Source organism: Lutjanus erythropterus, chromosome 22 (genome assembly GCF_056507025.1).
Source record: "Lutjanus erythropterus isolate fLutEry1 chromosome 22, fLutEry1.hap2, whole genome shotgun sequence".
NCBI classification, from domain to species: domain Eukaryota; kingdom Metazoa; phylum Chordata; class Actinopteri; order Lutjaniformes; family Lutjanidae; genus Lutjanus; species Lutjanus erythropterus.
The window spans coordinates 9,385,935-9,410,233 of record NC_139338.1 but is presented as its reverse complement, the minus strand read 5'-3'; the positions used below and the strand labels follow the sequence as shown (position 1 = coordinate 9,410,233).

Below are 24,299 nucleotides of genomic sequence, written 5' to 3'. Positions count from 1 at the left end.
GGATATTTCTGTTCAAAGCTGAGCACTTCTGTGGCAAAATGTAGTTACTTTAACATCACTGGAATCAAATACTTCTATAGTAATTTAGATCAACTTATCGTGTGACATTTTGTTAAATAACCCTATTCACTTTCTTGCCAGAGACGAGAGTTTAGGAATCTCACTCATGTCTGTCTGTTAAATATGAAGCCTCAGCCACTTGTTAGCTTAGCTTAGCATTAAGGCTGGAAACGGCCAGCTTGGCTCTGTCCAAAGGTAAAAAGAAAATCCACTTACCAGCACCTCTAAAGCTCACTAATTAACACGTTACATCTCATTTGTTTAATCCTTTCAAAAACTGAAGTGTTAAAACGACCAGGCCCCAGGAAGTCACTGCACCTGGCCAAGAAATACTCCAAACCAATAACCCCCTGTAAAATCTAAACGTGTTGTTTTTACACTATGATATATGTATGACATTATCAAAGGAGATTCAACGTGCTAATTAGTTAGCTTTAGCAGTGCTGGTGCACAGATATTTTACAGTTGAGAAGAACCAGGTTAGCTGTTACTTGTCTTCATGCTACTGTTAGCTTAGCTGGATGTAGCTTCATATTTAGCCTACATAAAATAAGAGTGGTATCAATCTTTTTATCTAACTCTAAGCAAGAAAGCAAATAAACATATTTTTCTAAAATGTCAAACTTCTCTTTTGAAAACAACCAACCTGGTCAAAGCCAGAGTTTAGTGTTAGCAATATAAATTTAGCGCTAGTGATGAAGGGGCCGTCACTCCCTGTGAGGCAAATCTGTGTCTGTTATTGGAATGGACTGAAGGTACAGCACTGGGAAAGAAAACACCCTAGATGGGAACAGGCGAAGAATGAATTTAGTGACAATATTGTTATTTTCATATAATGTCCATTTGAAATAGTTAAATACAAAAAGATTGAATATACACTTACAAAATATCTCATTGTCTGAAACCTCTGCTTATACTTGACTTTCATTGGATTGGTGAAGAGTACCAGTTGGGGGAACTATGATCACGCAAGTACCATTCCATTAGAGATGCTGGTCCTTCATTCTGGACGGTTGCGCAGGCTGTAATGGTTGTCACAATGTAGTTTTGACCTGTTATTATACATCTTGTATTGTTTTTTTTGTTTTTTGTTTTTCAAATATAGCACATGGTTACAGAGCAATCCAATAAACATATAAATAAATGTATTACAGAGGTTTCAGCTGAGTTGATAATTCATTTCTGTAGCTTATGTTATATACAGCAAAAAATAAAATATCACCATCTCTGCAAGAAGTGAGCTCTTCCCTGCGTTGGCACTGTAACAGACAGACTTTTTTTTTTTTTTTTTTTTAGCATTTCTGATATTCATCAGTGCTCAACAGAGAGGGCGTTGTGTTTGTGATATAACTGCAAAATGAGTTACATTGCAAACATTCAGGTAAAGCAGAGATACTACCATCCATAAAGACACATGTTACAGTAAAAACTGAACATAATCGATGTATACTTCACTGTAAAACAATACCATTTTCAAGGTTTTTGAAGCCGAAATAAGAGGCATGACTTTCTGAGATCATACCTCACGTTGGCACTCTGTCTCTAGTGTTGAAAAGATGCTTGGCTCTGCTCTGTATTGCTGATGTGCAGAACTGAGTCAAATGGCTAGCAAGCGCAGTTCAGTAGCAACAAACTGTCAAATTTAACACAGTGATCATTGGCTACTCTTTTTTCATTGGTTGATATTCATCTGATACTTTGTGGCCTTTTTGAGAGTCCTTGCTTTTTAAAAGATGAAAAAACTGCCTCAATGCACAAAATCACGATAATACTAGCTTAGCAGCAGGCTAACTGCCAGTGATACTTATTGATACTGCTTGTCTTGGGGATTAGTTGGTCAATTTTAAGGATTTCAACTGAGGTTGACCAAGTTCTTACACTTCTTATTGGCCTTTTAAAAGTCTGTCTTTACACCACTGAACCCTAAAGAGTTTGGTGCAAGGACTGTTCATGGTTTGGGAAAATGAAAAGTTCAATGGGGCAATCTGCACAACAAAAAAAGGTATTGTTTTCTACCAGAAGTGCTACGAAACAGGCACTGTAATGGATTTTTCTCTTGTTTTGCCCATTTAAAGAGGCTGTCACTCAGGCCAGTGAGCTTTAAGAGTCCTGTTATACTCTAGAAGTGATCGGGATGGGACGGAGTCAGGGAGGCGGCAGTGGAATTTCAGGCAGGGCGCTTTGTGGTTCAGGGGTCGGTGGTGTTGATGGTGGTTTTGTCGCGTGCGGTCATGCCCCGGTACCAGCTGCAGTAGCCCTCCTTCTGCTGGATGCAGGCGTAGTGCCGGGACTGGTAGCCGGGGTAGCCAAAGTGGGACAGCATGTCCGTCCATAGGCACTCGTTCTTTGAGGTCACGAAGCAGGGCAGGTAGTGGCAGGGCTTAATCTACAGAGACAGAAGCGAAACTAAAGATGTAGCCATGAAGCAGGAAACAAAACTGCATACTAGCAACAACTAGTGTAGACTCACTGTGCTTTTTCAGTTAAATAGTTGTGTATCTCTTTTCCCCTTACTGCAATAATGTATTGTGAAACTAAAGCCCATCCTTTCTTTTGTCTTTTTCTTTCTTAATTTCTTGGCATCTCTCTAATATGATCATTTGGTGAAGTTACATCTTCATACTTAAAATATGAAATTCAAACCCACTTTAAATTTAGATTAACAGAATAGTTTGATATTTTGGGAAAGATATTTTCTTAGCCAGAGTTAGATAAGAAGATTGACTCCTCTCATGTCTGTACGCTAAATATAAAGCTAAAGCCAGCAGGAAATTAGCTGAGCTAGCATAACATGGAGAAAAAAAAGAGATATTCCAGTTTACAAATTTACAAAAATCATCTTTAGTACCTCTAAATCACTAGTGAACAAACTGTATTTTGTTGGTTTTTGTTGTATAGAGCCAAGCTAGCCATTTCCCCAGCTAGCTCACAGTCTTTACGCTAAAATAAGCCAATGTTTTCCTTGGTCAAGTTAGCATTTTATGTTGCTCAATGATGTACTGAACTAATTTTCTCATGGAACCTGACCAGAATTGGCAGTAGCATAGCTACAAATTAGCAACAAATTTGCATAATGAGACATTAACACATTTTACAAGGAAAATAATAATCAAAGAAAGGAAGTTAGCTAGTTGGTGGCTTTTTTAAACCTAAGCTAGCGGAGGCTAGCAAAATAGCTTTAAGTCCTCATCCTAAATTAAGCTAACGTTCTCCTGGCTCCAGCTTCAAATTTAGCATGAGAATGGTATTAATCTCTTCACCTAAGTCTTTACAAGATGGTGAAGTGTATTTCCCCCAAAAAATGGACATTCTCTCTGTGTTGCTGAATGAGACATTGGGCTTATTTCCTCATGAAAACTAGTCATACTTCAACAACAGTGAGTCTACAGGCTAGAAGTTTGTGAAAATGCCAAATAAAATTAGCTTAATGAGCCATTAACATGAAAAATCTCAATAATTTTACGAGAGAAATGTATCAAAGGAAGGAAGTGAGTATATGATTTGGTTGAAATATAGAAGGGTGAACATGCGCTTGATGAAACATCTAGAACTTGAATCTTGTCTTTGCTCTTTTGCTTTTCAGCTTTTGCTTTCAGTCATTTACAGCAGCAGATTAATAGATGAGGTGTAAAAAGGCAGCTTTTTAAATAAGTGCACATCCAATACACATACGCTTAATGCTTTGTGATGTGGAATGTTAAATGAACATCAGCCATCTTTCTAAAGCAGTGGTGTTTTTGTAGTTTAATCAATGATTGAATTTGATTTTATTGAGCCTCTTCCGTGCATCACTCCTCCAGGTGCTGCTCACACAAAAAGCAGCGTCATGGATGAATATGCAGCTTGAATTGACAGGAAGAGTCACACGATGACTACTCAGAGGTGATGAACGGAAACGCGGTGTTTATTGACAGCAAGACGGAGTCATCAGCTGCGTGGAGCCGCACTTATCTGGATCTGAATGAGCCAGCAAATTCAATCGGCACGTTAGAGGGCACACTTCCCATTTTGGGTGTTTTTGTTATTCAAGCCTGGAGAGTCTGTCCTCCACGGTTCAGAGATGTTTGACTCAACTTCCTGGTTTGAGTGCTTTTAATGATGTGTGGGGCGGGGTAATTTTCTAACCAGTACGACACGCTTCCTGCTTTCCAGTGCACTAAATCATCATTTGTGGAGGAATGTGGAGGACGCCGAAGTGCGTTTAATAAGTGTGATGATGTTTACGCCTGCCTGTGCTTACCGACTCTCAGGCTGAACTCTCCGTTGATCGATGGCCTTCTCTGGATGCCTCTGGGCTCCTGCCATGTATGCACTGAACACAGTTTACAGGCGCTGGCCTGCACTGGGAACAAATAGGTCTCTCTGCTAATCCACTTATACTGATAGGGGCCGATGGTGTTAGCAGATGTCGAGGACACTGTTGTACAGTAGAACGTTTTACGAGGCGGGTCAGCAGCTGCACAGCGGCAGGCTGCATGTTTGAATCACATAAATCTGGGAATGAAGACATGAGCCGATTCCAGATTTGTTATTAAATAACTCCCAGTGGTGGTGGTAAAACTTGTTTTCTCTCTATTTCTGTCTCGACCAAACATCCATGACGTTTAGTAGTGGAAATGAAGCTTATAATTCAGTCTCAATAACAAGCCACGTAATCATGAAGATTGCTTAAGGTATAAGATTTTTGCTCTGTGTCTATTGCAACAGAGGTCGAACAGTAGCATTAATGAGCCTGCAATTGTTTTGACCCTTCACATGCAAAAGTACTTTTGTTAGAAGGATTTCCTTCCTCCTGTAATCATTAATAGGCACTCTAGTAGACTTTATAGTGTGGTCAATGTCTTGCAGCAGTTTTATGTTTAGTTTTAGTTACATTTTAGTCAGTTAAATGGACAAGCAATAGGCTCTAGCTCCTCCTTTTCTTGATCCTCTGCCTGCCTCCTCTTCCCTCATCTTTCTTGTTCTTGCTGGGCCGAGGTTGTTGCTTTCCACTCACCCTGCACTTGCAGCCCAGCTGGTAGCGATGGTTGATGCCTTTCTTTTGGGCCAATGAGAGGCGCTCCCACCGCTCGTTGAAGTTGCACAGCCCTGTGTAGACCTTGTTATCATACACTCGACCTGACGAGGAAAAAAAAAAGCGGTTAACAAGTTGAGTCACAAGTTGATTCTATTATCTCTATTTACTTGTTGAAAAAAAGACACGTGGAAACTTGGCAGCTTTTTGGTTGTTTCAGAGATTACTGCGATTTCATTCTTAAATTTTCACTCAAGTGTCAACACCTGATTCCAGCTTATCAGGTAGTGTGGATAAGACCTCTTTCTTTTGCTGACACCAGTGTAGACAGATGCTGAAAGGCTGATAAAACAGGCCTTAATTCTTGGCTTGAAAGGTGCAGCCTTGCTAGCGGTTCTGAGAGGCTGTATTTAGGCAGTTAGCTCACAGTGACCGGGTGTCCCGAATTGTCAGGGATTGTCCCAGTTTCAAAGTGGGTGTCCCAGGTCCCAACAAATAACTGTGAAATACCAAAATATCCCAGGTTTTGTCATTCAGCTTCCTGACAGAACCTGTCAAGATGCGAAAGGTTAACTGTCATGCCGAGGAGAAATGCAGTCCTTTCTCCGAATGCATGGCCTCGATTTCTTGCCTCAGCTCTGACCGAAGGGTCTCTGCTCTGAAGTCAGTCAGGATTGCCTCAGGGGAGAACTGAAGTTCCTCAGACTGCGATTTGGCTGCTTTTCAGCAACTTGCCCCACTTGTTAGCTTAGCTGCTATTATGTCATTCACTCGTAATCCTCTTTTTTTCTGGCTGTCAGAGCTCTGTGTCTGAGCTAGGTTAGGTAGTTGGTGAATTTTAACTAGTTGGGGACATGGATGTATGTACCAAATTTCATGGCAATCCATTCAATCGTTGTCGAGAAACATCACTCAAAACCACAAATGTCTACCTACTGGTGGTGCTTGAAGAAATTTCAGGTGATTGAATTGATCTGAACCCCTACAAGTAGAAAATGTTATGGCAGTCCACTCAGAAGTTGTTAAGATATTTCAGTCTGGACCAAGTGAACTCATTGGCCGACGCTGCCAACACAGCTGATGATATTGCAGCATCAACCAGATTTCAAGGAGCTTTAGGAAGGCTAATAGCTTTACTAATCTTGATCTCATTGGCAGTCACTCAATCAAAGTTGGCATCATATTGTTGGTAGCTCATTTTGAATCCATGAATGCCATTTTCTTATTTGTATAATTTCATAATCCACCTCATGTAATGTAGGATAATGTAAACAAACCACTCAAGCAATCCAACTTGTGTATGTATGGTAAGACAATCTCATGCCGTAAGCCCATATTAAACCAACACCCCTATTTCTGAATCCCCAAAGGTCATCAGACGTCTATTTTTAGCGTTGGACCGTTTGTGGCTTACCGACTCCTGAGACAGGTGCACGGCAGCGGCGGCGGCCTGCGAGCGTTCAGGAACATCATGATTTGTCACTGCGTGTCTCCTTCACCGTGTTGTCACCACGCGGGAATTTGACAGCTCACAAATATGTGCTTCTTCGACCCCCCCTGAAGCTCCCGCTCAGCCTGCGTCCCCTGTGCTGGGATTACTGGAGTCACTCGCGGGCTTATTACATGGTGTTGAGTGTGTGACATGCTCCTAAAATACTAATCAGGGCCGGAGCACTCGGGGCCTGATCAAAGGGGAGCCGGGCAGCTCGTCTCATGGGCCCTGATGCGTTTAAATTGCCTGTAATGCTGTCTTGATCATATGGGGGACTTATTATAGACGTCTTGAGAGCAACGAAAGACGTCAGTGATGTCACAAGGACTGGGTAAACATAGCCATGGCTCCCTGGCAACGGCGGCTCATTCACTTGCACTATGGGGTGTAGTTACAGTATTTACAGGTCGGGACTTAGCGACAGTTATACGCCAAGCACAGCAGGGTCCAAAGTAAACTGCACCTCTGTTGGAAATAGCAACTCATAAAAAGCTTCTGCTGGAAAACGGCAGTCGCTTCCTGCTAACTGTTAATTACAAGTTGTGAGAGAGAGAAAACTGCCTTCTGCTGTTTCTGGCCTGAGAAGTTGAGGGAAATGAGTGCAAAAATGTTTAAAAAAAAAAAAAAAAGGAGCCCCTGCTTTGCCTACTTGCACAGTGGCAAATGGTAGGTTATAAATAGTGGGAAAGTTTGTGTCACAGGACAAATGAAGAAGTCCTTGGAGAGGAGAGGACTGAGGGGGTACGCTGAGCCAAACAAACTCGCAGTGCAAGGCTCTGAAAGGCCTCTGAGACGGAGCGAGCGTTTATTGGCAGCAGTAACCTGACTGAAATGTTTTCAGCATCTCCCCAGTTGAGACAGATTTTGCTTTGAGTGTTCTGTCATAGCACCAAGTTAAGAGTTCAACTTTCTTTTTTCAAATATTCAGTCCCAAAGGCAAGTCTCTTGCGAAAGACATTTTGGAGATAGAGTGGTCACAATCAAAGCAGCAAAGGCAGAGATATTCTGACTCTAACACCCCATTTACACCTGGTATTAACATGCGATCTGTATCCGGATATGTTGTCCAGATAAGAAAAAAAAAAAAAGCATGTTAACACAAGGTGTAAATGCTTTGCTATCTGAAATTGATCAGGCAGGCTGGCTTGCTTTGTGTTCAGATCTTAAGTAGGTGTAAATGTAATACAGCAGTCTGGATACAGATCACATTTTAATACCAGGTGTAAATGGAAATGTCTGTCACTAGTGGGGCTCTAGCTCCAAAAACACTAGATCCTACACTTCCCATAATGCAGCTTGATATAGTAGTTTTGTTTGGGACTTTAAGCATTGCTGTTGAGTTTTTCAAATGCATTTTGGGTGCTTTGAGCCCTAGAAGCCAAGTGCCAAAAATATTGTTTCTACAGCAGAGTAATACTTCATGTGACTAGTAAATTGACTTAAACATTAGATTTCCAATCAGCCACTTAAAAGCATTAGGTAAAATTCAAAGATATATGTAAATTAACACAGTCAGCTTACCTGTGATCAGATACTGGTACTTGTTGATGTCAAACTTAATGCCGCACAAACTCTCTGAGGCGTCTGTGTAAATGTGCTGCACGTGCTGGACTTTGTCAAATCCTTTGTACATCTGTAAGACACAAGAAACAAAATTGGAGTTAAAACTGCAATAAAAAGTGCAACCCTCACCCTAACAGCTCACCCTGGCACTACACCCCCCGACTCCACCTCTTCACATAAATAATCAGAATGAAAACAGCAAGCCGGCTTTATCAGATGACATTCCTTATAGAATGCCTCGCGGGAGAAGGAGTATTAGGCTCTGCCCTTAACTAAATCATAGATAACATGATTACGTTGTGTAATGTGCTTCGACTTTGATGCCGTTTTGGAAAGGTCATAGCTGAACTGTAGGACTGGTCTCCTTCTATTCAGCTCAGGTATGCATAGCTAACAGTCAGTGTTTGCCCTGAGAACTGTTGTGATTTCTTCAGTGTAATTTATTTGTCTGGGAACAACAGGAAATCCCTGTTTGGAAGCGCCGCTCCAAGAAAAGCAGAACAAACTGTTACTTAAACCCGAAACTGTGGAGGTTTGGGAAAGCCGAAGGCATTTGTCTCATAGGATTTGTTGAAATTCGGAGGGAATTGTATTCTGTTAACGCCCACAAGGAAAACCACTGTTTGCAGTACAAACCAGCAGACAGTAATACAAATAAATAACCCAAGAGTTGCAAAGGTCACATCTAATTCCTGAGGATAATCCTTACAGTGATGATGGGTGTGCTTCCCTAACAAGAGGCTACTTAATGCTTTTGTACAAACTGGGATTGTACTGATGCAGCGCATGACTCTCTGTTGAAATGTTTACACTCTGAGTGAGGAGTTTGGTTGAGCTGTAATGCCTGTAAGCTCGCTAATCCTCCGGCCTGGCTCCTGTCTGAGCAGCAGGCCGATGTCAGCATCTGTCAGAAATATGCAGCGTTATGTAAGAATATAGAAGAAGCGAAGAACAGGCTTTCGGGCTAAGTATCCCAAACTGCTTTTCAGCTATCACACAGCAGCTGAGGGGGCGGAGAGACAGCCTTGTAACTAAAGAGTTCCTGCCACATCCAGAGTATGACATTTTGTGTGCCTGTGTTTCAAGAAGGAGATCAAAGAGTATTCTTTAACTGGAGGAAAAATAGGTTCGTTTCTTGTTTAAAACTTGAAACTTTCTCAACTTTTAACCGCATTAGCTTCTTCATTTCATCATTAAGTTCAGAGACTGAATTAAAGATTTAATGACGCCCCCACAACAATGCAACCTAACTTGGCTGTGAATGTGATGGATGTGATCCATCCCATGTGAGCCCCACAGCCGCCTGTTGCCTCTCATCATCCCATCCCTACATTACAGCAAAACGAATAGTTCAATGCTTGAAATACACTTCCTCACTTTCTTGCTGAGAGTTAGATGAGAAAATGGATACCAGTCTGATATCTCTATATCAAGTATGGAGCTAAAGCCAGAGGGTTGTTAGCTGAGCTTAGCTTAACTAAAAACTTGAAGTTGGGGGAAACAGCTAGCCTGGCTCTGTACAAAGTTTTCAAAAATATACTTATTTCTTTAATCCATACAAAGAAATGTACTGACAACAAGTTGTGTTTCTATCAATTACAATGTATTAATTACTAAGCTTTAAAGGTATTGATCGATTAGCTATTTTACAGTGCCTCCAGTTTGCCGCTAAGCTAGGTTTAGTGAGCTAAATATGGAGCTAGAGCTAGTGTGGTTAGCTTAGCTTATTGTGAAGCTTAACAGAGGTCTTTATGATTCAGCATGTTGCAAAATATACTTTCATGCTTTCTTACTGAGAGTTAGACGAGAAGATCGATACCATTCTTATATCTGTACACCAAGCATGGATCTATAGCCAGGAGGCGATTAGCTTAGCATAGCTGAGCTTAGCTAAAGACTTGACACGGGGGAAATGGCTTGCCTCGCTCTGTCTTAAGCTTTTGATGTGTTGATAAGTTGGCTAGTTCCCAGAGCTTCTAGTCTGCTTCTAAGCTAGGCTCAGAGAGAAAAATATGAAGCTAGAGCCAGTACACTTAGCTTTGCTTATTATAAGTCTCGTAATACCAAACAATCAAAGGTCTCCCTGCTGACTGATTGTGTGGACGTGTCACCTTAGTAGTAAGCACAGCACTTCTGCGCGTCACTGCCCCAATATGAAACGCTGTCCTGAAGACTTGGATTGGTTTTAACAATAAAAGCTGGAAGATTGTCCTCAGTCTCTATTTACCAAAACATTGCCTATAGCACCTTTAAACTACAAATTAATGAATTAAGTTCTATCTTTTTTTGTAAACGTGTCATTCAATGAGCTTTAGGGGTGGTTGTGGGCTTTTCTGAACAAAGCCAGGTTTGCCATTTCCCTCTTTTTTCAGCCTTTATGCTAAGCTAGGCTAATCATTCTGGTTCTAGCCTCATACTTAGTCAACAGACATGAGGCTGGCTCAACCTTCTCATCTAATTCTCAGCAAGAAATGGTGTAAAGTGTCTGTGCCAAAATGTCCTTCAATTCCTTTAAAGAGATTTAGAGTCTTGCTCAACAGCACTTCAGCAGGGGATCAGCGTTCTCACCTTCATTTGTTTGACCGTGTAGCGCATCGTTCCAAAAGGTCCATCTCTCAGGAGCTTCTTGCCCACCACTTTAGCTCGAATCACTGTGAAGAGAGGAGACAGACTGGTCAACGACTTTTGAAAAGATCAGAGCAAACTGTCACATTCCTCTAACATACAACTTTGAGCTTTCCCCTCCAATCCATCAAATAACACACTGCCTCGGCCAGTAGGAGGCATTAGCAAACCCATTATAAATACCATTTCAGGACGAGGTTGGCACCACAGTTAATCCGTTTATCCGATTTTCTGCATTGCTGCTGTGTGCCAAGGGAGGCCAATGGGAAAAAAACACTACAGGGACTTTTGAGTTTGATACAGAAATTAGAGGAAAAGAGGCCTCGTCCATATACTAAAGCTTCATTCTCACTGCTGGCGTTTTAGTTTTAAGAGACTCCAATCAGCTTTTTTGCAAGGTAAAAACACCAGAGTGGAGTCACATGAGGGGAAAGGGTGCAGTGTGTCTCCTGTGTTTAAACAGGTTTCTTCTATATTGGGATCAGACCTTGAAAAAGATCTAATCTGTGTGCAGGACCCTCATGTAAACGTCTGCGAGGTGAAAACGCTCAGTGGCGACTTTGATTTGTTTGCTTTCACTCACACTGGAGTAAGGGGGCTTATTGTGGAAAGGCAGGGCGGTGGGAGTGTAGACATGAGTGATAATTTAAGCCGGTGAATGGAGTCTAAGCAGAGCTGCGGGCCCTGCATAGGCGGTCAATCCTCTGTGAAGTTCACCTGCTGCCCACAGCCGACCGGCCATAGACACAACTAACACAGGCCATGTTTGTTATCTTCTCCTGATGGAATTTCCTTCACACATTCTTCGGGGGCTCACATTCCCCAGAAAGAAAAAAAAAAAAAAAAAATGAGAAGCCTTTCATTCTTTTCGGCTGGAGAAAGAAATGAGGCATGTGGCATCTTCTGTTTGGTCTGTATTTGTCTAGCTGTCCCACTTCCAGGCAAATGGAAATGGACGTAAAAATACAAGTCCAACAGGAAGCAGTTACAGCACGGCCACCCAAAAGTGGTGACCACAAGTTTATTTTGGACATGAAGACCCCAACCTGAACCAAGCGTCTATTTAAATAACCCAAGAAATCTTATTTTGAGCCAGTATGAATAAATCTAAGGATTGTGGCCATCCAGCAGCCACCAGGAGAAATACCGTGTATCCTGTCTGGTTCATTGTTTAATTTTCAGTGACACTGCAAATTATAAAGGATAATTCTTTTCAAATTATCTATGGCAAAAAGACAAACCAGAGACAGATGAGATTTAATGACTCTGTGAGGCTCTATTGAGGTGCTTTGAGCTAAATGCTAATACAAGTATGCTAAAGCCCTGTTTCCAGTCCAGGGACTTTCCTTAGGGACGCAGCATTTTATTTCAGCCACTATTGTTTTTATAAATTGCAGCTGCAAACCATTTTTTTGTTCATTGTGATTCAACACAATTACAAACAATTACAGAAGAAAGCATCACACAGATGGACAGTCAGTACAAATCATCTGTCTATATATGATGTCATGGCAATCCATTGAATAGTTACTGAAGCATTTTGCTGAAAGCCACAAATACCTCATGGTGGCACTAAATAAAAAGTCAGGTGCTCACTAAAGTCATTAGGCTTTATCCTAGGCTGGCTGACTGACCAACCAACATTCAACCCTCAAGCTACACCCAGTAGGTGATTTGAAGGGGATGCCTCTGCCCTTGTTAGCAAAATGTCCAAAATGCATCCCCCTTGGCAACCTCCCTCTCCATCCCCTAGAAGCAGAGAGTGCAGAGGCCGTGTTATGAGGACATGTTCATATGTTAGTCTCTACCTGACATATTGAGCATTCTTCTGATGGAGGTTCGTGCAAGTTACAATCTATGGCCCCGACCATGACTCTGAAATATCAGCAGGCTGACTTGTGTATTGATAAATCCATGGAGCTGTCCACAGTGCTGAAACAGCAGATGATTTATAATTGGGATTTTTCCTTTTGATTACCACCTTTCTGTCAGTTTTAACATGGATGTGTAATATTCTCAAAACTGTATAGAACCAAAAATGAGATGGTCTGCTAGTTGCAGGTGAACAAAACAAGCCAAGCCCATCCCTCTGTTTAAAATTAACAACTAGCCTACTGCCCTCACCGCTAGCTTGGCCAATAATCATATTGTTATACTTGAATTACACATGTTCCATCACTATAAAAATTTTGATCCGTTGTAATCAGCCCGAATTCAAAATTCATGACTCCACTCTTCACCCAAGCATGTAGTTTAGGATTAGGAAACATGGGTTTGGTTAAAATATATTGAAACAAATTCTGTTCATTTTCACTCCTGAACTTGAGTGAACTTAATGAGCTTAATGTAGTTCATCCATATATTAATCATGCTTCATTACGTTACATACTGCAAGATGGAAAAATCTTTCAAAGTGCATGTGAGGTAACAGTCTGCCTCTTCAGCGGAGCACACAGGTGATTTTTTTCACCTGCCTGCCAGTATTGTGTCACAATAAATCACACAACCAAGGCAAATGCATGTCATTTCAGACCTTTTGGTAATAATGTACCGACCCCCCGGCTGCTCTCCGCTGTCTGACCTTTCACAATAACTTGCCGGAGAACATTTGATCCATTAATCTGTCAACTCTTTTAATAAGAACCAAAGAGCGCTGTTGCCTGGTGGAACTCTGCTAAATGTACCCAAATGCTGTTTGACAGACGTTTGCCGCTGCAATTACAGAGGAACCGGGGCACAATTACAGAGGAATGTGCAGATATAACAGGATACTTTCGCCTCTATCAAATACACTGCTGCCGTTATTTTAAGTGTCACCCCAAAACCTAGTTTCCTACTGCGGCCTGACCTCAAATCCAACCCTCGGGAGAAAACAAATGGGCCACAGGTCAGCTGATTTTACTGAAGTACATCCAGATAGGACCCCTCTTGTTGGACGGCAGCCACTAATTGGCCAGTGATGGTGCCATCACCCAGAGGAATGTGTGAAGGGCCTCAGCTGCTCCGGAGACAGAGGATTTGTGTCATTCGCCTGCAGTGACCCCTTGCCCTCTTCTACATTCAGCACTTATATTTACGTACAACTGCACGGCTGCTTGCTCATGTCAAAAAGTCTATGTTACAAGTGTTTATTTAACCCAGTTTCATAATGTGATCACCCTGGTTCAACTGAGAACTATGGACATACTGTGTAGATGAAAGTCTTGTTTCTTCATCAACCTTCTGAACTCCTTTATATTTACCACTTATACTATGTTTATATACATGTACACAATACCTCACGATGATATAGTGAATACAGAGTATATTCAGTATATTTCTAACGTTTCTAATAAACATTGCTTGGGCACAGACCTTTAAATCTGCCCACTCCACCGTGTTGACTGATTCGTCTTACATCATGACTTGATTTCAATGAGCTCCACAGAGGGACTAACATTTAGCCTATCAGCACGAGGGCCAGCACTAACTCAATTGTCCAGATCTTGTCAAGCATCATCAAGCTGTGTGCCGCAACCAAGAAGAAGTAATAACAACAACAACAATCATGCCTGCTGTGGACGAGATAGGTGCTGTTATTGAGGCTATCCCAAACGGTAAATCTAATCAAAACTGCCCAACTTTGTAGCTTGTTTTTACTTTACTTTACTTTACTTCCGTCCACTTGTAAACCCAAGGCAAAAGCAGAATGTTAGCATGGCTACAGTTCACTATTGGCTTAAACTGATGTTACATTCAGGTGGATACAATCGTGTCTAGTGCTTCATTAGTCAAAATTAAATCCCTCTTCCCCATGGAAATCGGTTAGTAGAGGCCATAGAGGTGGAATTCTGTTGGAACCTCCCAATTCAATTGAAAGTCTGATTCACACGGCTATGATGTGATTATAAAACTATTATAAATGCATCTATAATTAAACTACAGCCATTGTGTCTAGTTTTCAACTTTGACATCCTGTCAACTTCCCTAGTGATCTCAGAACAAGTTGGTTATCATTGATTTAGTGTCTCGGGGGAAACCATGTAAGTGGACATGGCACTGGCCTTTGGGTCGCCATATTGGACAGGGCAAGACTAGCCTGTAAACAAATACAAGTAAAAGTACTACAGCGTTTACATGTCTCAACTGATTTCAGTGAGTCATTTTTATATTTAAGGGTTAATAATCTACGTAGGTTAAATTAGAGCTACATGTAGCCCATAAATATTTGAAAATACCATGACTCATTGAAATAGGTTGAGAAATGTCAGTGTCATACTGGTTTTTATCCAGAAAAACAGCAGATCCCCCATTTACATGTGGTTGTCACACTTCAGTCTTGCCATGTCCAATATGGTGGCGACGATGACATATCGCAGCAACGGGCTGAGGCAGTCAATGTGGCATCTATATATCTTTATGGGCAAAACAGACAATGTTTCGGGGTATCCCATGTAGCTAGTGGATATCCTGATAACAGATTGCCAGGCAAAGATTTCCTCTGTTTTCTAATAAGCTAATAATAAAAAGATAAATTATCATCATATGATGACCGATTGGTTCTGAGACTACATTTTTGGCCCATTTATTCTGCCTCTTTTGGACTACAAATCAACTACAAATGTAAACCAGAACAGTTCAAAATCCCAAATATTGCTTATGGCAACACACTTGATCCCAAAATCTTGTCCCTTGCCTACAGATTCTGTTTTTATGTGCAGATATCTAAAATGACATACTGTATAGCCTATGCCTGTTGATACAAGGTGTTATTTTAGAAGTTAATAACCCTGTACTTAATATAGGTGAGTTGAAATATCTCTCAGTTACTCTATACTGTAATGTAAGAGTCTGTCTCCCTCTTACTTTGCTAAACATGAGGAATTACAGGCCGGTGCCGTGACGCACAAGTATTCATCTTCTGCAGAGGATCTGACATACATTTTTAAGAGTGGGAGGCTTTTCGTGATAAGAGAGGTAACCAGGGTCTGACTAAAAAAGAAAAAACAGAAGAAGTGAATCCATTTTTTCACTCGGTATCTCTCGCCTAAAGCAGGGGATTACACAAGCGCGAATGCAAATGCTACATCTTAAGGTGAGCATGTAATTTAGTTCAACATTTATTTCAACCTACGTACAATGTGGCAAACTGCAGGCATGGCAAGAATAAGGTTACTCATTTGTGTGTGTACGTGCGTGTGTGTGTGAGGGAGAGAAAGAAAGCGAGGCACAGGGCGGGTGACGCTGATTTTAGTATGCAGAAAGTGGTCCAAGTTTGAGTAGGCGAGTGGGAGGAAGAGGAATTCTCAGGATGACACACTACCACGCTCAAAAATAAACACTGAAACTGAATCCACTGAAACGCTGGAACATAAAGCCTGTAACGTCCACTTACTGGTTGGCAAAATGCATAGGCAGCCTATGTGGTATGAATAGTCAAGTTCCCTCCACACTGTGATGTATCAGATGTAGCCCAGGAAGTCATAACAACTAGCGGCTAGTAGGAAACACACCTTTATATTAAACACAAATATCTAGCTAAAGTTTGCTAACGTTAGCTAGTAGGGACAACCTTCATAAGATGCTGGTCATGCCAGACCAATAAGGTTATAGGAGCATACTGAATATTGAACTTGAGCAAGGGTGTATTTTAACTATAAGAATAAAATAGTGGCTCAGGAGTGAATTTTGAACCATCAGATTATTAGACTTGAGTGCATCTTTAACAGAAAAGAGGCAAATTTGATTAGAACTCTTTTCAATGAGGCATGGAATGAGGCATGGAAACCTTCAAGCAACAAGTCATTTAAGTTCAAATGTCAAGCGAGGTGACCTCAAACACTCAAGCTGTCTAACCTTAAATTGGTGTCTTTAGCAAGCTTTGCTAAAGTACATAAAATATTCCTTCACAACAAAGCCATCTGCAAATTAGAGAGTATGTTTGAATGCACTGGAAAAGAGAGAGTGTCATCAGCTACCCAAATATCTGGATCTGGTTTGCCAATGTTAGCTAGTAGAACTAGCCCCCATAAGCCACTGGTCATATCAGGCCAATTAAGGTTACAGCAGCAAAATATATTTAACTGACCAGGGGTATATTTGAACTATGAAATTTGAACTATGAGTTTATTAAACTGGAACAATTAAATGCATCTATTATATACAGAAAAGGGGCAAACTGATCAAGGGCTCTTGTCACTAGATGTTTCTGTTGGACTGACGCATGGGAACCGTCAAGCAACTAGTCATTTACATTTAAATGTCATGCTAGCTGACCACAGAAATGCTAGTTGTCTAACCTTAAATTGGTGTCTTTACTAAGCTTTGCCAAGTACCCAAATTAGTGAGTGTGATTGAGGGCACTGAAAAAGAGTCACAGGCAACAACTGAAACCTCATCAGTTGACCTGGTGTTATCTGTACTTCGTTGCTCCCTTGGTGCGTGCTTTTCATATCTCTTACTCTTTTTATTATCTTTGTCATGGACTCTGTTGCAGTGTCTGTTTTCTGACTGGCGGCCTTACACCTTTTCTTTTTAGACTTTTTGGTCAGATTATTATGTAACTGTTGTTCAAATGTGAGCAATATTGAAGTTCTTGTTTTAGTTTGGTCTCTGCTTGGATTATCTAGCCTTCTGCTTTTGTTTAAAAAAAAAGTCTTACTTCACTTTTTAGGCCAGTTACAGGCCACCATAGATAAGGGGAAATTTTACTGTAAGGTCGATAACGGCCAAATTACTCCATGCTGCCTTTTAAAGTGCAACTGAAGCTGAAGTTTGTGGTTTAACAGTCAACTGTATCATCATGAGTATGTGCTGGGCTGATGTCCATCGCCCCTGTGCTGGCCCCTTGTTTAAAACAGTGAACCCCTGAGCGGCTGCATGGTCAACAGAGACGGGAGGGACAGATTGGAGATTTGATACGCCTGGCTCAGGGGACGAACATCCCAAGCTTGTATGGAATCCAAGACCTTTGACATCTCATCGTATTTTAACTCACTTTTGGGAAAACTACGGATATCTGATCCAAGCTTATATAATGCTCCTCATTACAGGAGTCCTGGCTTCGCTCAGGTTATCATCTGTCACCTGTTGACCTGTGGATGACTGACAGAGGGGGTAGTGATTTAACTAAATGCTATTTAACTCATTAGTAGAAGGAGGAGGATTGGTACCAGGAGATTGCCGTCGCAAAGTTCCAGGCCATGCATCGCTCTAAACCTGCAATGCTGCACTTGTTTGACAAAGCTCCTCTATGCGCAACAAAATATCCACAGCAGGGCGGGATCCATTTCTCTCAATGGCCTGATCCTCAGTCCCAAACCGAGCATACACACACATCACACTAATCCTCAGCGCTGACCTGGTTCCTGGTGCAAGCATGTAAAGGTTTGCTCCTGTCACCCCAAGCGCTTGGGAACTTGTCATTACGGAGCGATATTAAATCTCAGGGTCAAAGTTTACTGCCGGGCCTCTAATCTTGCTTTTGGAGGGCTTTGGAAAAACAAGCACTGCTCATTTCCTCTGGTGAATGGGCTGCTTTAACCCAGCTGCCTAATAGCAGCCAACTAGGTCTCTGTACAAGAAAGCAGCCAGGTCACTGCCTGGTGCCCAGGTATGTTAGCAGGGAAAACTGACAGGGTGCCTCCTAGCCCATCAGGACAGAGTTAAGCTGGTCAAACACACCATGGAGGATTTCCCAGGCACGTTTCTCCAAATACAAACCATAAAAATGATAATTTATCAGTAAGTACTCAAATGGAAGCCAAGAAAGTTCACTCAAATGCATTCCAGGTCTCTCTCACTGATCAGAAACTACAGCCGCCTTTTCTTGGAGCACCTTGATGCTCTCAGATATTTCAATTTAAATCTGTCAAATAAAGCGAGACAGCCTGCAATAACCCAATTTCCAACCCTTTAACCTAATTGTGATTCATCCAGCGGAGTGCCTGCGGGTGATTATGGGTCAGGGCCAAGAAAACAAGAGCAAGATGCTTTGAACTCAAGTACGGGTCTTAAATTGGGAAGATTCAGGCCTGTCGCCTTTGATGTCGATGGTGAGAATTACAGGGTTTCTCCCTCGCCACATTAGCATTTAAACCCCATACTTTTTTGTTTTCCACGTCTTCATCTTTTAACTCGGTGACACAAGCAGAATTGCAGGCTTTCGTTTAAGGTGGTGGAAACAGACATTAAATGAAAGAATGAACCAGGACTTGAGGATCATACTCTGTTTTTTTATGAAGTAATCTGTTCAGATTCACATTATATCTCTTAAATAATGCAATGTTGTGCAGATGTAACTTGTATTTCGAGCAGTAGAAGAAGGCTTGATCACTTCAAACCACTCAGGCTTTCTTCATAAATCTTCAAAGTGCGGACTTCCTGTTAAAAACGTCCAGAAAGAAAGTTCATTTTTCATCACAACCCTAACTTTGGCTGCACATATAAATCAATTTTACCCAGTTTGATGAATGTTACAAGCTATGACCTTTGTGGTCTACATCCAACCGGTGTTTCTGAAGTGTTTCCCTCTGAGGACCAAGATATAAGAGGGACCGCGAGCATTCAAAGCACACCTCGAGCTAAGCCGGGACCTTGAAAATGGGATTTGTGGGGCTCACGACTGATCGCTACGCCCATTGAAGTCAGTCCCACATTCTACACTGGCAAGTCTCGGCGGGTGCCAACGCCATGAGCTATCTGAAGATCTGAAGGACTGTGAAAGGCATCGCATGAGTGCTTGTGGAAGCTGCTTTTTTGCTCAGTTTAACCAGGTCACTTGGCTGAGGATGCTCCCACAGGCTTGGTGATCAGGAGTTACCAAAGAGCAAGAGACACTGAGTGACCATTTGGGGTCCTTAGTGCCAATATCAGGCTAGTAGACCAAAATGCACCACCTCTTTTCTGCACTCTACAGAAGATTCACCAAGGCATCATCGTGAGTTCCCACCCACGTCAAAACTAAAAGAAGTGACTTACGCCTACAAAAAAACACTGATTGTGTCCTGCAAAATTCTTGGCTTCACATGGAGGAGCCGCTCTGAAAGGAAAGCCTTGTAGTTATGATGTACTGAGTAAACAGAATACTGCTAATGAAACAGCATTTTAATTTGAAGTATTTTTTGTTGTTGTGGTAGCATCATTCAGAAGTGTAAGCCAACAGGAGATCAGTTAAGGACAATTTTGCCTCATGGGAAGAGTGATGAGGGCAAGACAGTTCTAAAATATGTTGAATCATCAGTTATCAACTAATATTCATACAATAGGTGTCAGTTTGGGAAAAACACCTTTTTTTTCTTCCTGACAGTTGGGTGAGAAGATCAATACCACTTTTATGACGGTATTTTGACTGCAGCCAGGTAGCTTAGCATAAGGTAACACTATTGTCTTACCAATCACTCCAATTTATATCAATGAGTGTAAAAGCTAAATTTGTATAATAACTAAATGTTAGAGCTAAATTATCATAACCTAGCTTAGCTCTAACTTTCTATTTACGTACACATTTTTTTTCCTAGGAGAGCAAAGTCAGGACCCATCCTGCTCTGACTGATTGGCTAGTCCTGTGTGCCTTTCTTGGATTGCGTCATTTGCACTGGGTAGGTTTAGGCAGGAGGTGTGCGATTGGGAAAGGTTAGGGTAAGAATATCAAGGTAAGCCAGTCTCAGGCAGAGTAGAGTGGGTCATCGCCATCCTGTGAAAGAATATAACTGATAATACAGACATTAGAGCGGTGTCCATTTTTCTCACTGCAATGAACGTGAATAAGTGTATTTGCCAAAATGTAACATTACCCGTTTTAATGGATCAGTGTGTAGGATTTAGAGGCATCAAGTGGTGAGCTTGCAGATTGCAACCAACTTGCTTCACCCTCCCCTTCCGTGTGTGTAGAACATGTGATGGCCACAAAACTTGAAAAATGCAAAAGGCTGTTTTTAAAGAATGATTGTTATTTTCAGGTGATTGTAAGCTAATAATAACATACGTATGAATACTATACTTCTTTCCTGACATACTGTAAAGACACAGTGGTACCTTTAAGGATAAGGAATTCAATTTAGATATAAAATTACAAAAGATATATATTTCTCAAAGTGATTTTGGTGTATGTAACATGACAAAAGTATGTTTCATCCTGTTAGAGCATCAATGAAAGATTTGTAATCCATCATTATCAGCCTCTACTGGTGACCACAAGTAAGTGCAACATCATTAAAAGTGGCGTCTGAGTGTGCATGTGTGTGTATAGGGGCGTTTCCTGCAGAAACTAGGGCTTCCCTTGTAACGTGCGAGTCAACACTAGGCGATAGGGTAAACACATGAGCACGCACACACACACACGGCCGCAGTGTTTGTGTGTATGTGCTCAGTTTAGACTGAGAGATTATTGTTTAATTATGTGTCAGGGTTTCAGAGAGCCTCATGATGATTTTTGGGTCAAATGATATTGAGGCTGAATATCAGCTGCACTCAAAAAGCCTCTATGAGTGTACATTTAAGGCATAAAGTGAGGTTTTCAATCACCACACACACAGGTTCTTCTCCACAAAAAAACAAAACAAAAAACAGCTGCCCTCCTGTCCCGTCTGAAACGTTTCACCCCCCAAACTGCCTGCCAGCAACACCATCTCTCCCTGTAGGGGCAGATCAGATAATCCCAGAGTCTTTGCCAGTGTTATCTAAAAACAGAGGCCAGGTTGGACTGGCGCTCCAGGCTAAGTCAGCTCCTAAATTCATGTTATTCCGGGGAGTCCGAGAAAGCATAACCAGGCAGTAAAACAAGCTATGTAAAGTAAACCCCCCTATCCAGTGTTTGTGAACCAGCGGCCGGGCATATCGGAGTTACAACCAGGTGGCTGCCTGACAGAGAAATACCAGTGTGCAGACAAATAAGCACAATTAAAGTGACTGTGGATCCTGTTATCAACTGGTGTCAGTTCACACCACTCATACTTCACCTTTGAGCCATATGCAAGATAAAAGCAAAACTTCATCAATTTGGGACATTCTGGGGATGAAAAGCGTGGACATCTTAGGGTATCCTTGACTTAGTGTAACAGCCAACACTTTAAAGGGATAGTTTGGATTTTTTGAAGTGGAGTTGTCTGAGAGTCTTACCCATTGTCAGTGTATTCCCTACAGCAGATGGCGGATGACATGCCCCCAGTTTGGAGAAGCAGCAGTAGTACCAATGTAGGAAGTGTAGTTTAAATGTACACTATATTTAGAGTATTTTTGCACCACTTTACTTTCCTATCAGACAGCCTTTTTCAGTCAGAAACCACCATCATCTAAAACAATTTTGACGGTCTCCAAACCAACCAAACTCAATTAGCAAATCAGTAATTGTTCTTCCTTGAACACGGAAGCTGCTTGTTTTGTGCTCACTCAATTGGTTAATTTGTTTGCTCTTGTGTGACTTTGGTGTTTTAAAGGGGTAGTTAAAACACATGTAAACTAACCACTTGAGGCTGCAAAGCTCATGCTTGTTTTGAGGTAAACTTACTGATTTTGCCAGTGGAGTCTGGTTGATTTGGAGAGCGCGATACTTAGCTTATGTAATAGCGTTTTCATGTTGGAAAAGGTAAATTCTAAAAATAGCGCACAATTATTTTTTTTAGGTGGCCAAAGTAAATTTTGCTGCTTACCCTATCCACAGCAGAACATTGCTTAGCTTCATACCCTGTTACTCCTGCTGCTTCTCCAAACTCGGGGCATGCCAACTGCCATCTACTGTAGGTAATACACTGACTAATGGACAAGACCCTTACACAACCCCACTTCAAATAATCCAAACTATCCCTTTAAGGAGCACCACTGTGTCCTGCACTGACCAAAAACCACAGAGGTTTCTTATATTACAATTAAACAGTGACTAAAACACCTGACTCTTAGTAGTTACATGCTAGATAGAGCCATAATAGAAGCAGAAGTAGTAGTTCTGGTGTAAACATTTGAGTGCAAGTAAAAAGTAGGCATAGTTGATGGGAAATATCCCCATGTATATTATCTGCAACTTATGTTTCTTATATTAAAAGAGATTTAGCTGAAAAGAAGCTTTACTGAAATAATACACAGTAAACTGAAGCACATCAGTCCTCTCTCTTGTGTTAACTGCCAGGCAGCAGTTATAACTGGTGATATATCTCAGAAAAAGAGGAAACCCGCTCATTTACAGCTGTGAAAAGGTCCGTTCCTTACCTATGTCGGAGTTGCAGAAGGCGTCCTGCGGGTGCGTCAGAGCGCACGAACAGCCCTCGGTCAGCTGGTGAACGTGCAGGCTGCTGAAGACAAACAGCAGGCTGATCAGGTGCTGGTACACTGACTGCATTTCTCCAAACTTTTCACACTCCTCTCTGCTACTGCTGGAAGAATCTGTATGGAGTCCGTCTGGATCCGCTCCGCCGCTGTAGTAGTAGTAGTACTGGCTGTGTGTAATGTCCAACACAAGTCTCTCTGCTCTGCTTGTGCGTGTTGTCGCTGGTGCTTCTCGCCTCCTCGCTTGAGCGTTTCCCTCCTGATCCCGGGGAGACGCACGGCTGTACATATAGCGCGCCGGAGAGACGTGCACGCCCCTCTCCACCTCTGCAGCTCGCGGGCGGGGCGGCCAATCAGCGGCCGGTGATGCCATCAGGGAATCACGACAGGATGACATACTGGAACAACTTTACTTCGTCTTATTTTCCCAGACTGACAGAAAAAAGAAAAAGAAAAAAAGGGGCAAAGGAACAGCGTGTTTCAGAGATGTTCAGAAAAATAAGGTGGTTAAAAGTGTTTATGCACACTTGGACTTCACCATGCCTGCTCTTATTTTCCTACACAGTGAAAATCAGACTAAAGAATGTTATGAGAATGGTCTGCGACTACAGAAAACTTAAGATTTATGGAAAAATGTATATTAAAGCTAGAAAAAAAATAAAAATAATATGGGCACTGGCTGGCACTTCTTCCCATGTTGCAGTATAAATAATATAATATAATATAATATAATAATATAGATACATATTAAAATAGACATTAAACTGATATTATAGTATATATAATATTGAAGTAGGTGACACAATTACACATGACATTTATGTAAAATTGACCTTTATCTATTTTTTTTTTTTTTTTTTTTTTCTTATATTTTTGACATGCAACATTCATTTTCATTATGGAGTAATCAGCCAAGCATTTTCTGAATCAAACGTAAAAAAGTCAGATGCAAGGTTTGCCGCTTGGGTTTTTTCTCACATCAACACAATAACAAAAGACATAGTTTAATGACTTTATGTGTGCAGTGTAAATAGTAAACAAGCTAACACCCAAATGATCAAAGTAAAGAAGCATGACTGGGGTAAATAACTGTAATGTAAATACTGAAATTCACATTGTTCGTTAATCCCTTACAGTTACATTTGATACTGACAAAGTAATCACATTACTGTACTAGCTTTAGGGCCGTTGGTAGGTCGATTTTTTTTTTTTTTTGTTTCCCCTTTTCAGTCTTTGCGCTAAGCTAAGCTAAACTAAGCTAACCAGTTTGATGACATCACGATGTTGCATGGGATCATGGGAATTGTT

General features: G+C 41.4%; 2 protein-coding genes across 2 annotated transcripts in view; one reads left to right on the top strand and one right to left on the bottom strand.

The window, feature by feature from the left end:
- Nucleotides 1-24,299, top strand: part of syn3 (synapsin III) — a 139,503-nt gene that overhangs the window by 64,601 nt on the left and 50,603 nt on the right. The gene's annotated exons all lie outside the window — the stretch shown is intronic.
- Nucleotides 1,495-23,268, bottom strand: LOC146306626 (metalloproteinase inhibitor 3). Its single transcript, XM_084710881.1, has 5 exons — nt 22,935-23,268; nt 10,698-10,780; nt 8,088-8,199; nt 5,057-5,178; nt 1,495-2,446 (listed from the first exon to the last, which is right to left on the bottom strand). The coding sequence occupies exons 1-5, from the start codon at nt 23,062-23,064 to the stop codon at nt 2,249-2,251; spliced, it is 645 nt and encodes a 214-aa protein (XP_084567007.1). The 5' UTR covers nt 23,065-23,268; the 3' UTR covers nt 1,495-2,248.